Source organism: Glycine max, chromosome 16, assembly GCF_000004515.6.
Source record: "Glycine max cultivar Williams 82 chromosome 16, Glycine_max_v4.0, whole genome shotgun sequence".
In the NCBI taxonomy this organism is placed as follows: domain Eukaryota; kingdom Viridiplantae; phylum Streptophyta; class Magnoliopsida; order Fabales; family Fabaceae; genus Glycine; species Glycine max.
In genome coordinates, this window is record NC_038252.2 from 6,105,982 (window position 1) to 6,120,189 (window position 14,208).

At 32.5% G+C, this 14,208-nt stretch overlaps 1 protein-coding gene and 1 non-coding gene across 2 annotated transcripts; one reads left to right on the top strand and one right to left on the bottom strand.

Moving 5' to 3' along the window:
* Positions 1-241: 241 nt before the first annotated feature.
* MIR1526 (microRNA MIR1526) lies at positions 242-415 on the top strand. Its single transcript, NR_048636.1, has one exon. It is a non-coding gene; the product is annotated as a microRNA MIR1526 (primary transcript).
* A 995-nt stretch (positions 416-1,410) lies between these two features.
* On the bottom strand, positions 1,411-5,180 carry LOC100781079 (serine/threonine-protein phosphatase 6 regulatory ankyrin repeat subunit A). Its single transcript, XM_006598995.4, has 3 exons — positions 4,999-5,180; positions 3,662-4,447; positions 1,411-2,937 (listed from the first exon to the last, which is right to left on the bottom strand). Exons 2-3 carry the CDS (start codon positions 4,385-4,387, stop codon positions 1,657-1,659), a joined length of 2,007 nt encoding a protein of 668 aa, XP_006599058.3. The 5' UTR covers positions 4,388-4,447; positions 4,999-5,180; the 3' UTR covers positions 1,411-1,656.
* Positions 5,181-14,208: the final 9,028 nt, after the last annotated feature.

Here is a 14,208-nt window from a genome sequence, read left to right on the forward strand (position 1 = left end):
TTAACATGATTGATTGATTTCTGAAAATTGCTAACTCTGAAATTATTTATATCCTCTTTTAGGGAATTATGATTGATTAACATGATTGATTGATTAGCATGAATTATGATTATGATTGATTAGCATTAATTATTTATAATAAGTCAATATTTATAAATATATTATAATTAATAAAATAAATAAATATATTTAATTATATTATAATTAATGAAATAAATATCTTTAAATATCTTGTATAATTAACAAAAATTTTATTTTTCTTCTTCCGGATCAAGTTGATCCGGATCTTCCGGATCAACTTGATCCGTAAGAGACTTCCGGATTAAGTTGATCCAGAAGTTACGGATCAAGTTAATCCAGAAGAGACTTTCGGATCAACTGATCCGGAAGAGGAAAATTAAGCAAGGATAATTTTGTCATTTTTTTAGAATGCTGGGTGCACCAGCAATAATGCTAGATGCACCTAGTAACACTCCTTATGTTTTAGGGATGGAGCTAATTCAATTTGCAAAGTAAATAAGTTTTTTTTGGCATGCTTGTGTTAAATAATTCGGCTCACAAAAGATAAAAATATCAAAAATATGAAAAATTAACTTATGTATGTATTCATTTATAATATACAAATTATGAAGCGAGAATTATATTATTATTATATAGTATACATGAGTTCGATTCCAATCAATTAAAAATAACAATATCGTCATATAAACAATATCTAATGATGCAATTTTGCCTCTTCAGCATTTTAGCTTACTTGTCCTCATTTTACCCTTTAAAGGCCAATTTTTATATACTTTTCTCCCCTCATATTCGGAATAATTATATTTTAATTGTAATGAATCTTAACAACTCTACCAATTTTCATAACTTTTAGTTCTCATTAATCTGCATAATTTTCTCAATCAAAAAAATTGTATCTGTGATATTTCCCACTTATAACATTATAATTAAGAAATCAAAATAAAATTATCATTAATAACTCTTCCAATTTTCACAGATTTCAATTCTCATTACTCTTCATGATTTTCTCAACATTAATAAATTTATCTGTATATTTATTCTTCTTAACCAAATATTTATTTTATTTATTCTCCTCTATTTGAATTTTTAAAATAAATTTCAATAGTTTATTTTAAATTTTTTGTCAATAATTAAAAAAACATATCATATTGTTCATTATAAATTTTAATTATAATATAATTTATATATTAAAAATACTTATTTATTGTAAATTTTAATATTTATCATATACAATACATAAAAGCTAAAATTGTACTTAACTATTCAAAATAAGGCCTAATTTCCTTTGAATCGTTTTTTGCCCGTTGGCTACAATTATATAGTGCATAACTTTTACCTTTTTCCGAACATACAAAATATACATAGTAATTGTGCAATACTGATTCTAACTGAACACACCAAACTTGATGTCGATAGGATAATAAGAAGCACGTTTTAACAATGGAGTGTTCCACTAACAAGTAGAGGTAAGGATTGGATGAACAAATCTTATTCCATCACATACTATCTATAACAACTTGCAAACAAAATGAATGCACTAGACACCCTCAAATCTTGACAGTGTAGTTTTGCATGGGTGCAGCATCTTTTCCTCTTCTGTATTTGACAATAGCCTGTTCAGAAATAAGCAAATTTTCATCCAATTAAGCCATTCACAAAAACATCATGATCCTTGTAACAATAACTTTCTTGCTCCTTGTTCACTGAGGCTTTGGAGAAACAGAAATAATGACCCCTTAGCTTTTTGCTAACAGAAGTTCTCTTCCCTGAATTTGTAGATTTATCATTTTGGTGATTTGAGCAAGATGGTCCAGCAACATCATTGTCAACACAAAAACCCTTTTGCTTATTATCCGTTGATCTAGGTGATGAAAATGATGATATGGAAAAGGAACTAGAGCTTGATCTTCTTGAAACCTTTACATGTACCAGTCCTGAAGCAAATCTCTTCTTAGCATTTGGGCTTGACTGGTAACTCCTCACAGAAAGGTTCCTTTTGTTGTTAGGAAGCGCAGAATGCCTAAAGAATTTTTGTCTAAGTGGGGTTGGAATTTCATCTGTGATGTCCCATTTCCTGCATGAGTCCAATGAACCCTCATCAATTGATTTCCTTATCCCCTCAGCTTTCTTGTCCTTCACCAATGGCCACTGAAGGACTCGTTTCAACCCGGCAGCGACCGAAGGCCTTTTGCTTGTTGTTGGGGGTCTGTTCTCTGCTGCTGAGTCATATGCAGTGTGTTCTGATGAAGTAGAACTCATTCCTGCACTTCCCTGATCAGTGCTAGCATCTGATGCATTCTCAATTCCCGTGTACAAAAATATCTGAGTGTCTGAGATTCTGAATGATGTTCCAGGACTGCCTCCAATACTATGCATTTTCATGTGTGAGGCTATGGCCTTTCTTGAACTATGATGATGGAACATTCCACCCGCAGCAATCAATTTTCTAATTAGCACATTTGATGCTGCTGAATTGGGACTTTGCTTAAGGTAATCAAGTGGGGTCATGCCATTAGCATCACTCACATTCACATTTATTGATGGAGCAGTCATCAGGAGCTTAACAAGATCAGTGTGAATTTTCCCTATTGTGGCAATGTGGAGTGCAGTTCTTCCATCAGTGTTCTTTACATTGATGACTTCCTCTATGTGAAATTTTTTACCACTCACTAACTGCCTCAGAAGCTCAACCTGTCTGTCCAATCTTCTGAATGAGGTGGACTGAAAACCGGACACGGCCTTATGGAGGAACGTTTCTCCCGCATTGTTTCTCAGAGAGATCAATGCAGGAGATGCAGAAACTAAAGCCTCAACTGCAGCTAATTGGCCCCTGTAAGCAGCCACATGCAAAGCAGTGTTTCCCTGATGATCTGTGGAGTTTATAATGTCAAAGGATGATGTGAGGTATTTGACCACCTGCACAAGTGCCATGAATAGTTGATATAATGTCAAACCACCACAACAAAACATATGAATAAAAAGCAAAGGGATACTAGAGTGGACTGTATCTTCCTCCAAGTGTATCACCACATTTAATAGTTTAGATCTTATCTTTATTCTATTTTTATTTCATACTCAAGTGATCAGAGGGAGTATTCTATGCAAGGAGTTTGTAATAGCTTGCATCACAAAGCATCTTATATTCAATCAACACCGAAAAGAACATGATATGCTTTTTATAGTAAGTCCTCACTTTAATCCCTTATATAATCTGTGCCAATTATTTTAATCATTGACTTACTGAAACTTCACTTGTCCCTAACTTTAGAAAACATCATTCACTATTCCTTAACATTAGTCAAAAAGAAGTAGAAAAGTATTAACAAATGATGAAGTCATTGGAGCGACTAAAGAGAAATTTTAGGGACTAAAACAACCAACGCATATATAGCATTTAATATCAGGGATTAAAGTAAGGATTTACTCTATGCTTTCCTATTTGGCAAACAGAACTAAGCCGAAATTATTGAAGAGGCTTCTACTACTCCACAAGAATAGTTCATCAGCTAAAGGCCCAATGAGAAGGAAGTTAAAGAAAAAGAACACACTAAATAAAGTAGTACCAACCAATTGATGCATAAATATGAAACATTAATTAAAAATTTCAACCTAAAAGACAACAAAATGAATAAAACCTCACCTCAACCTGCCCTCTCCCTGAAGCAGAATGCAAGAGAGTAGATCCCTGAGCATCTCTATAAGCCAAAACATCAGAGCAATTAGCAAGAAACTCCACCAAAATCTCCACACTACCGCCTCTAGCAGCAGCATGAACAGCCCTATTACTCATCTCCCACTTGTAAACAGGAGGAACATCCCCACCAACATGCTCCTCCAAAACCCCGCCTTTGCCAGTGACAAACCTTGGAGAAACTGCAAAATCAAAAACCAGCCTAAAAACCTCACAACTCTTGCCCCTTGAAGCAGCATAAAAGATATCAGTGACATTATACTCTCCTTCTCCAAACACCAACAAAGGGTTCCTCTCAAGAAGTTGCTGCACAAAACTCAAGTCACCAGCTGATGCAGCAGTGTAGATTAGCCACCCTCCATACCCTGCACGGATGAGAGAGTTCTTGCTGCTGCTTCTTCTCTTGGAATCACACTCAAGAAGCAGCTTATGTGCCACCTGTGAGCGGCACTTTGCAACATCACTGAACTGTTGTTGTTCTTCATCATCCCACACGACTTCAAGGCGGCGAATTCGGCGAAGGGAAGTGAGCTTGAAGAGGTGGTTGTTGTCAATTCTTAGCAGCTCACGAACCAAGTCATAGTGGCCATTTGCAGCAGCACAATCTATTGGTGATGCATACCACCATTGGTCCCCAGTGCTCTCCCACCTTAGTGGGAAATATGTAGTTGGCATTTTGAATTAACAAATTCAACAAAAGTGCTTGAGAAGAACAAATCAAACAGTGTTCAATTTCTACAGATAAAAAAAACCTACCATTAATGAAATGGAAACCATTTTGTGATGTGAAGGTTTGAAGCACTCTTCACAAGTAACAATCTCAACAAAAGTAGTTGAGAAGAACAAATCAAACAGCTGAATCTCACAGCAAGACTAGCATTAATACCAAGGGGTCTAGCTCAATTAGTCGAGCAAAATGTGTGAGTATTGTAACCCCTAATACTGTGTTCCATTCTTACGGATATAAAAAGAACTAGCATTGATGAACTGGAAACCATTTTGTGATCATTGCTATTAGTTTAGGCAATTGTGAAAGTTTGAAGCACTGTTCACAAGTAACAACCTCAACAAAAGTAGTTGAGAAGAACAAATCAAACAGCTGAAATGCTGAATCTCACAATCAAACTACTAAACTAGCATAAGTGAATGTGAAACCATTTTGTGATGCATTGCTCTTGGTTTAGAAGAATATAGTGATAGTGTGATACTAATTGTAATTGAGATGAGACTTTCTCAAAAGAAGTTGGATCAGTGTGAGGGTGATCAAACAACAGAAGAAAGCTTACAGGGAAATGTGATAATTGACAACCAAGTGTGAAAGAGTGTAAAAGGGGCACCAAAAGACCACATGCAAGAAATTTAGAGAATGACTGAAGAAGTCACAAATGACTAATAAAATAAGCAGTTGAACTGTCTGAATTTCTGAATATTCCCTTTAGAACACGGATTTATTAAATATGATGAACATTATGTTGATGAAAAGGGATTTTTGAACAGTAGAAAACGAAAAAGTAGAAGGAAAATATCACAATATCTTCAACATGTAGATATACACTTAGCTTTATTAGGCTTAATACACTTTTACTAATGATGAGACTTTGGTATCATTTGGGTTTCACGACAAATTTCCTTCGAATATAGCGCAGATGCACGAGTATTCGTGCAACACAATTATGTTTAAATAATGATAGTCTTACTTTTTTTTGTTATAATGATAGTTTACTTCTACCTCTTGTGCATTAAAGCAAAGGCAAATGAATTTGTAAATGACTCGAGAGTAAAAAAAAAAAATAGAGTTCATTGTGTATAGAGGATGTTCTTATTTATTAGCAGTTTATGTTTATTTTTTAAAAGCCATATTTATTCAATTGATCTCATTTTATTAAAAATTCACAAGTTTTCGAGTGGTGTCTATTTAGTTAAACAAATAGTCACTTTGATTTTTAAATTATTTTTTAGTCTTAAATATGTTTGAGATATGTGATATATATTCAATTTTTGTTTTAAGTCTTTTGATCAAATAAATTATTATTCAGAATCACCGATATATTAAAAATTTTATTTTAAATTTGTTATTAGTTAAGTAATAATGTGACATCATTTTAATTGTTCTTTCAATATATATCAGTCTTTGAAATGATATTATATCATCACTTAAGTGACAAAAGAGATTTGGAATAAAACTTTTAATATATAGGGAACTTTGGGAAAAAAAATATTAGAAACTTAAAATAAAAATTAAATATATATTAGTTATTTAAAAGTTATTTAAGATTATTGTTTATAAGAAATTTCTTTCAAATTTAAATGAACAATACAAATTTTCATTAAAAAAATAAAAGTTTTCATATTTTGAGAAATTAGCACAGATCATAGGAATAAAAACAAAGGATAAGATGAGTGTCCTTACGAGGGTTGAAGTGGAGTGATCATAATGAATAGTAGATAGTATGATAGAGGACAACAAGAAATCAATAATTACCCTCAGAAAGCAATGTAGCAGGAAAGGAATCGGGGTACTCAGCCACTCAGAAGAAAAGCACGATAGACCATAACAAAGGATATATATTCTCGGAAAAAAAATTATTACTTAGGAATCTCGGGGGACTTTACTTGCAAATGAAGTTTTCAGATAAGATATCTCTCTTCAGTAATAGGGTATTAAGGACTTGATAATGAAAGAGGGTTCCGGAGATAATATTTTCACCACGAGGTAGGTTGTAAACTTGTAATTGCAATGATGTTACGGTAGAAGCAAGAACTGAAATAATGTACTTAATTTTAAGTTTGTCTAAACTCTAAACAAGTGGTTATTGATTTAAATAATATTGAATTTAATTCTTTTAACTAAGATTTTATGTTTAAATTTTGTGAATCAAAAAAAGAATTGTTAGAGAAACAAATTTCATCATGTGACTAACTAGGTTTTTCGATGTTGTTTAGTCCTTAACAATATCGATAAGTATTTTGTATCAATAGCATTGTATAGAAAAAAAAAATCTACCAATGAGGTTTAGTAGAGTTGAGAGATGATTGAGTTTCTTAAACATGCTAGCAGGTGTTTAATTTTCTAGTTGTGCATCCGAAGAAGACTTTTGAGAGAAGTAAAGCTCACTTCGGTAATCTCTAGGTCTCGAGGATTAGTCTCATGACTTGAGGTTGTAGGGATACCTTACTTCTAGCAAAAAGGTCAATCATTGGACAATCACCATATTCAACCAATTAAGTTAGATCCCTTAATAACAATTTGCTATTAATTCAACAATCAATAGTTTATCCATCCACAAAATAGCAAAATATTGGGTTACTCTTTCATTAAGATGTTTAGCTGAAAGTTATATTTGCTTTTGTTAGAAACACTTCTAATTAAGTAATTATTATTTTTACAAATAAAATCCCACACGGATTTACACCGGCTAATGTTAAGTAAGTCAAATATGTTAAAATATTTATTGTAAATTAGTATAATAAATAATTATTATGTTATCTTTTGGTATCATCAATCGAAAATTTAAAATAATTAATTATTATATGTAGATTGTAACATCCCAATTTTTCGTAAATAAATTTAAAAAGCTTTTTAGTAATAAATAAATAAATAAATAAATATAGAGCAAATAATAGGCTGAGTACCCTAAGTATAAATAGTTATGTTAAGTCAGCTGCCTCCTTTTGGCCTCATTTTCGTTTTTCCCCTTCTCCTCTCAAAACCCTTTCTTTTTCCCGCAGCCCACCAAACCAGTCTCAGAAAAACGACGATCTTGAACCCGTTCACCGTTGGATCGTCGTGAAATTTGAGTATCATGTTCGCAACACAATTCCGAGCATTCTCACCGTTGGGAATTTCGATATCATGTCTGAAATGAGAGAAAAACCCTTCGTATTGTAGCCTTTTTCTTTCCCGCAGAAACCCAGAGCTGTTTTGGTAAAACTACGATCCCGGTTTCGTTAACCGTTGGATTATTGTGAAATTTGGATATGTTGTTCGAAATTCAATTCCGCACGCTTCCACCGTTGGGATTTGCGATATAATATTCGGGGAGGGAGAAAAAGGAATCGTATGAAGACAGTACAAGTGGAGGTTTCAATCTCTTCTCCGTCTCTCTGACGTTTGGGAATTCTATCGGAGCAGTCGGATGAATAATTGAAAGAATTTCCGGGAACCGCTAGAGATGTTGCTATCGCTGGCTGAAGACACGTGAGCCCGCTTAGAGGTAAGGGATGAGTTATTCACAGTTGGAGATTAGTGAGAACATGTGTAGGGATCCTTAGAGGATTAAATTGGGATTTTATTTTGGGATGTTTGTTAAATTGCAATTTTTCCTTTATGATTATAAATAAAATATTGATGTCCTGATGAAAATTGCTTGATAAATTATGCTCTTGATATTTGTATATTTGGACCTATGATTTGGATATAATTGTGTAATATTATTTGAGGGGTTTTAGTCCTCATGTTGTGATAGTCTTTTATATAAATTGTTATATTGAGAATATGAAATGATAATTCAAATTGTGAGTATGTGATGAATTGTAGAATAACATGTTGCTTTGAGATTATAATATTGTTATTGAGATTGAGTATAAGTGTAAAGTTGAACATGTGTTAATTTGTGAGATACGTGTAAACATGTGATGGTAGATTGTGACACTATGAGATGTGAAATTGTGAATGAGTTCTAGTTGTGGATAAGTGTGTAGTTAACACTTGATGTGAAATTACTTGTGTTGTAAGCTATGAATTGTACAATACCCGACTAGCGTTATCTTGAGAAAAGCGTTGATGCGCAGTGTTAAAGAGAAAATGTAGGTTTCCTATTTAGGAACCAGTGTTAAATCGTAGCGCAATTGTATTGAACATGTTTAAAACACGAGTGTAAGGTCGTGAGTATTGTATAATTCATGAGCAGTGTCTGCATGTAAAAAAAATTATTTTAGGGGTTGAACCTGAATCAGGAGGGAGAGGCCCTGACGGACTCTTCGGAGTGTAGGCCTTGGGGGTCACCGGGTTTGAGTGCTCCTTTAAGCCTATGCTGATCTCATATGGTTGGAGCATTCTCGCAAAACATCGTGACCCTGACTGGTCTCCCTATGATCTTACTTAGTGAGAGTGACCTGACAAACCCATTGTGTGGTGTGTCTTGTTATGTACTCCTAAGCGCCCCAGGGTGGTTTTTCACTGACATGGTACCACATTGCATATAGAATTGAGTCTTAGCATAACTATTGCATATGCTTGCTAATTGATGTGTTATTATATCTTGATCGAAGTGTGGGATTCTTGTGTAATGTGATTGATAATTGAAAAGTGAATTTTGAATGACGAAGTGGTGAAGTTACGTGAGCTATGTTTAAGCAAGTGGTATCTCATTTATATAATATGTATATTTAATTGTCTTGTTTCTCTATTAGCTAGGAATGTGATAACTCACTCCCTGTGTGTTGTTTTGTTTGGATCCTGTGATGATCTTGAACTTATGTTCGGGGGAGCAGATGAATAGGTGAATGACTATGAAGAACCTCATGCTAGAGGACACGGGAACACCACGCTCTGATAGGATGTGACATTAGGATATAGGTTCTATATTAATTGTATGAGACTTATATGACTTTCTTTGAGTCGAGATGACTTTATTATTTATTTGGACAAGTTTGAATATGATGTAGAAGAAAGTGAATGTGAGCCTTTTACCCATTTGAAAAGCTTGTATTTAAAAATGTTTTAAAAATACTTTTAATTAATATTTGAATTTTTATTCCTTTATTAATATATATGTGAGGGGTAGAGGGTGTCACATAGATTATGAATTGTTTTAGATGAGATTAAAGATAAAATTAATCTTGTGATGGATTGAGTCAATTATTAGTAGATAGTCCATTTGAGAGGTTTTTACCTAGGGGATTATAAATTTAATATCTTATTAAGCAAATTTATTCTTTATAACTGTCTCTCTTAATCACATTATCTTAAAAGAGTCCCCTAGAAAGTAGACAATAATTCTATCAACATTAATTAAGGGTTTCTATCGTCAAGCCACACTTATAGGGGATGAATGCGAATTAAGATTAGTGATCCATAACCTTTTATATTTTATCGCTATACTCACATGCTATAATTTGAATCTATGAGATCTATACCTGCAAAAAGGTAGACATGTAGTCTTTCATAATTATCATTAAAGACTTTCTTGATAGTCTTAATAGCTCTTTCTTAGGATCTTGTCTCATACCTTTTAATCATGATTTACTATCTCTAGAGTATTTGGGTACTCAACCTAGCCAAGTACCTGGATACTCCTAAAGGGAATATATAATGTTCAAGATATTCGGGTATTCGACTAGGCTAAGTACTAGAATACTTTTAGAGGGAATATATAGCATGCAAGGTATTAGGATATTTGACTTGATCGAGTACTTGAATACCTCATAAGCACACATTTCTATGGTTTGTATGGGTACATGATGGTGTCAAATACCTGATTACTGTTGCATTTGAAGGTGAAGGTGCTTGAGGTTGAATACTCGAACACTCTGCTTTTGTTCCTCATGGTTAAGGATACCTAAGTACTCAACTGTTCGGCCAAGCCAGACACCTAAGTACTCTCATGAGGTAGTCATGCTTTAATATTTTAAAGGTCTTAAGGGTATATCTAGGTATTCGACTAGGCCAAGTACTCATGTGACACCCTCTACCCCGACATACATATAAATAAATCAAACATATAAAAAAATTCACGTGAATAAAAGGTTCACATTCACTTCATTATTATCAAATAAAACTTATTAAAAGCATATCCGGCTCAGAACAAAGTTGTCAAAGTTTACAAAAAAAAAATTGTTAAATCAATGAGGTAAAATAAAATAAAATAATATCATGCAATTAAAATAAAACTAATCCCCAACATCATATCCTATCAGAGCATTGCGTCTCATCGTCCTCTAGCATGAGGTTCTTTAAAGTCATCCACCTAGTCATCTACTTTCACGAACACAAGATTCGAGATCATCATATGATCCAAACACAAATAGCACACAGGGAGTAAGTTATCACGTTTCTAAAAAAAATACAAATAAACAAATACATGATCAAAATAAATTATAGAAGTATTTATAACATAGTTCAATTTAATACAATCCACGTCACTTCACCACTTTACCATTTAAAATTTATTTTTCAATCACCAATCACATTACACATGAATCACACATTCGAGTCAAGACGTAATAACACTCATCAATTTTATAATAAACAATTAGCAGGCGTTATGCAACAATTATATTAAGACTCAAGCCTATATGTAATGTGGTATCATGTCAGTGAAAAACCACATCGGGGCGCTTAGGAGTACATAACAAGACACACCACACAATGGGTCTGTCAGATCACTCTCACTAAGTACAATCATAAGGTGACCAGTCAGGATCAATTTGTTTTACGAGAATACTCCAATCATATGGGATCAACATAGGTTTAAAAGAGCATTCAAACTGAGTGTCTTTACCCCTAAGGCTTGGACTCCGAAGAATCCGTTAGGGTCTCACCTTCCTGATTCAGGTTCAACCCTTAAAATAATTTTTGCACACAGACACTACTCATGAATTATACAATACCCACGACCTCACACTCGTGTTTCAAACAGGTTTAACACATTGTGCTACAATTTAACACTTTAGGTTCCTATCTAGGAATCTTACACTTTTCCTTTAACACTGCGCATAAACATTTTTCTCAAGGTAAACACCAGTCGGGTTATATAATTCATAGCTCACAACACATGTATTGTTACATCAAGTGTTAACCACACACTTATTCACAATCAAATTTCATATCCACAATTTTAATATATCACAATGTCACAATCCGCCATCACATGTTTATGTGTATCTCACAAATCAACATATGTTCAACTTCGCACTTATACTCAATCTCAATAACAATGTTATGATCTCAAAGCACCATGTTATCTCACAACTCATCACATACTCAATTTATCACTTGGGCACAATTTCATAATCTCAATATAACAATTTATCATGTCAATCTAGCAAATATTGTCCAAAGTATAAACAATTTATACAAAAATGCTTCTCACAACATGGGGAGTAAAATCTCTCAAATAATTTCACACAATCATATCAAAATCAATGAATCAAAATTCTAGGTTAAAACAACGAAAACACCAAGAGCACTCAATTTTATCAACCAATTCACATCAAGACATCAATTAGTTTGTCAAACACAATAATATCATATTTATAATCATAAAGGAAAAAGTATAATTCAATAAACATCCTAAAATAAATCTCAATTTGATCCCCTAAGGATCCATACACATGTTCATTATAACCCCAATTGCAATAAACTCATCCCTTACCTCTAAGCGAGCTCACGTGTGTAGTCCGACAGTGATAACAACATCTCTAGCAATTTCCTAAGATTCCTCAAATTTTTCCTCTATTTGCTCTATTAGGGTTTTCAAGCGTTAGAGAGAAACGGAAGAGATTGTAGCCTCCATTTTACTGTCAACATGCGAGACTAATTTCTCTTTGAAAAACATTATTTCGCAAATGTCACGATAAAAATATGCGAAAATGGGTTCCGAAGGTGGTGTTCAAATTTCAGGATAATCTAACAGTTAACGTATCCGAGATCGTAGTTTCACTGGGATAGGTTTGGGTATATGCCGAAAAAGAGAAAGCTCAGTGCAAGGGACATTTCTTCTACCACAAACATTATCTTGGAAATCCAAACGATGGGTGTATGCAGAAATAAGTTTCGAACCTTCTGTTCAAATTTCACAATAATACAACAGTTAACAAGTCCGGGATCATCGTTTTACTAAGACAGGATTGAGTGTATGCAGGAAAAAGAGAAGGTTTTGGGAGGGGTGAAGAGAAAATGAATTTGAGAGGAAGAGAAAGCGTAGAGATGTATCGTCTGAAAACTGACCTAATATGTCTCTATTTATAGTTAGGGTACTTTCAACCTATTATTTACTCTTTTTTATTATTTTATAAACATGAACTCTATTTTATTTTCTATCAATGAATAAATAAAACATCCTTCTTTATTTTCCTTCAAACCATTATTTTAATTAATAAATTTATTTCTCCTTATTTATTTAATTATAAAACCTCATCATTTTTTAAAACTCTAATTATTTTTAAATAAAATTTCTTTTTAATTTATTTTACGAAAAATATGGTGTTACAACTCATACAGTATAAGATCATTCTCTTATTATTTTCCATCAAAATATCCCTTAAGGAACATAGACACCGTGAAGAAGAAGAGAGATAAAAAAAATAATAAAGATAATAAAAGAAATATAATATGATAAATGATATTATAAATTTACAATGTAAAAGAAGTTGAGAGACATGAAAATATAATGTCATTTTTGGGTGTTTGATTTTCAAATTAACGTTTTAATACATAATTGTGGACATTATTGTCAAAGATCTCACACCCACAACCAAAATAAAATATAAGAGTGGGACAACTCTTAACAAGACAATTTTATAGGGTTAAGTTAGGTTGAATTTCAAATTATAAGGTTATAATTTATTTTAGCAATTGTTGTTGACCTATTGTCCACCTACTATCCCATTATGTTATCCTATGACATGTAGATGTTCAATTGTTCAAAATTTAAGTTTGATATATTTAATCCTCGTCAAAGTGATGTCTTGGAGATGTCACATTGATATAACCAAAGGTCCAAAACATATATAATATATAAGTGAAAATAAATCTCATCTTATAAGTTAGATTTGTAAGTTAAATTATTCATATTTTAAGAGTGATATAAAAAATTACATGTAAAAAATAATAATTTTTACTGTTAAGTGTTAAACATCTATCATCATATAGGAGACTCTAATCCAAGGAAGTGTAAATACGAAGAAAACAAACATAAGACGTGGCTCCCAATCCGGAATATCCAATGTTGAGTTTCTAATAGCTTGCGTAATATCTTAATTCTTATCCAGATTCGACCAAAACATTAATTCTATAGACAGAGCTAGAAGTGTGGGGTTCCTTCCTTACAATCACCCATCACTATCTTAGAGTTACTTAAAATCTAACCTTATAGGTTTTTCCTAGTTTTCCTGCTGCCGTCAGTGGTCCAATAAAATTTACTATTTTGGGATAAATTCGCATGCATTATGAAAACTTTAACATTAAAAATTATTTTTAAGATTAACAAAATTATTATTATAAAATTTCACAAAATTATCATATAATAATAATAATAATAATAATAATAATTTAATTAAATGGTAATATGAATTTTCTTTACATTATCTATGCTTATAAATTTTTTTGACTTAAACATATTTTTTATTTATATAATATAATTTTTTCATTTTTGTTCCTATAATTTTTTTGATTTAATTCTTATAAAATATATTTGTTTTATTTTTCATTCTCAAAGGATTTAGGTAACATTTTCATAAATGTTTAAAACACTATTTTTACTATTCAAAACGTT

What these genes read in the sequence shown, in the direction of transcription:
- LOC100781079 (XM_006598995.4), bottom strand. Translation starts at nt 4,387, where the DNA reads ATGCCAACTACATATTTCCCACTAAGGTGGGAGAGCACTGGGGACCAA. An exon ending in CAGGGAGAGGGCAGGTTGAG is followed by an intron (nt 2,938 to 3,661) that starts GTGAGGTTTTAT and finishes GCACTTGTGCAG; the next exon opens with GTGGTCAAATACCTCACATC.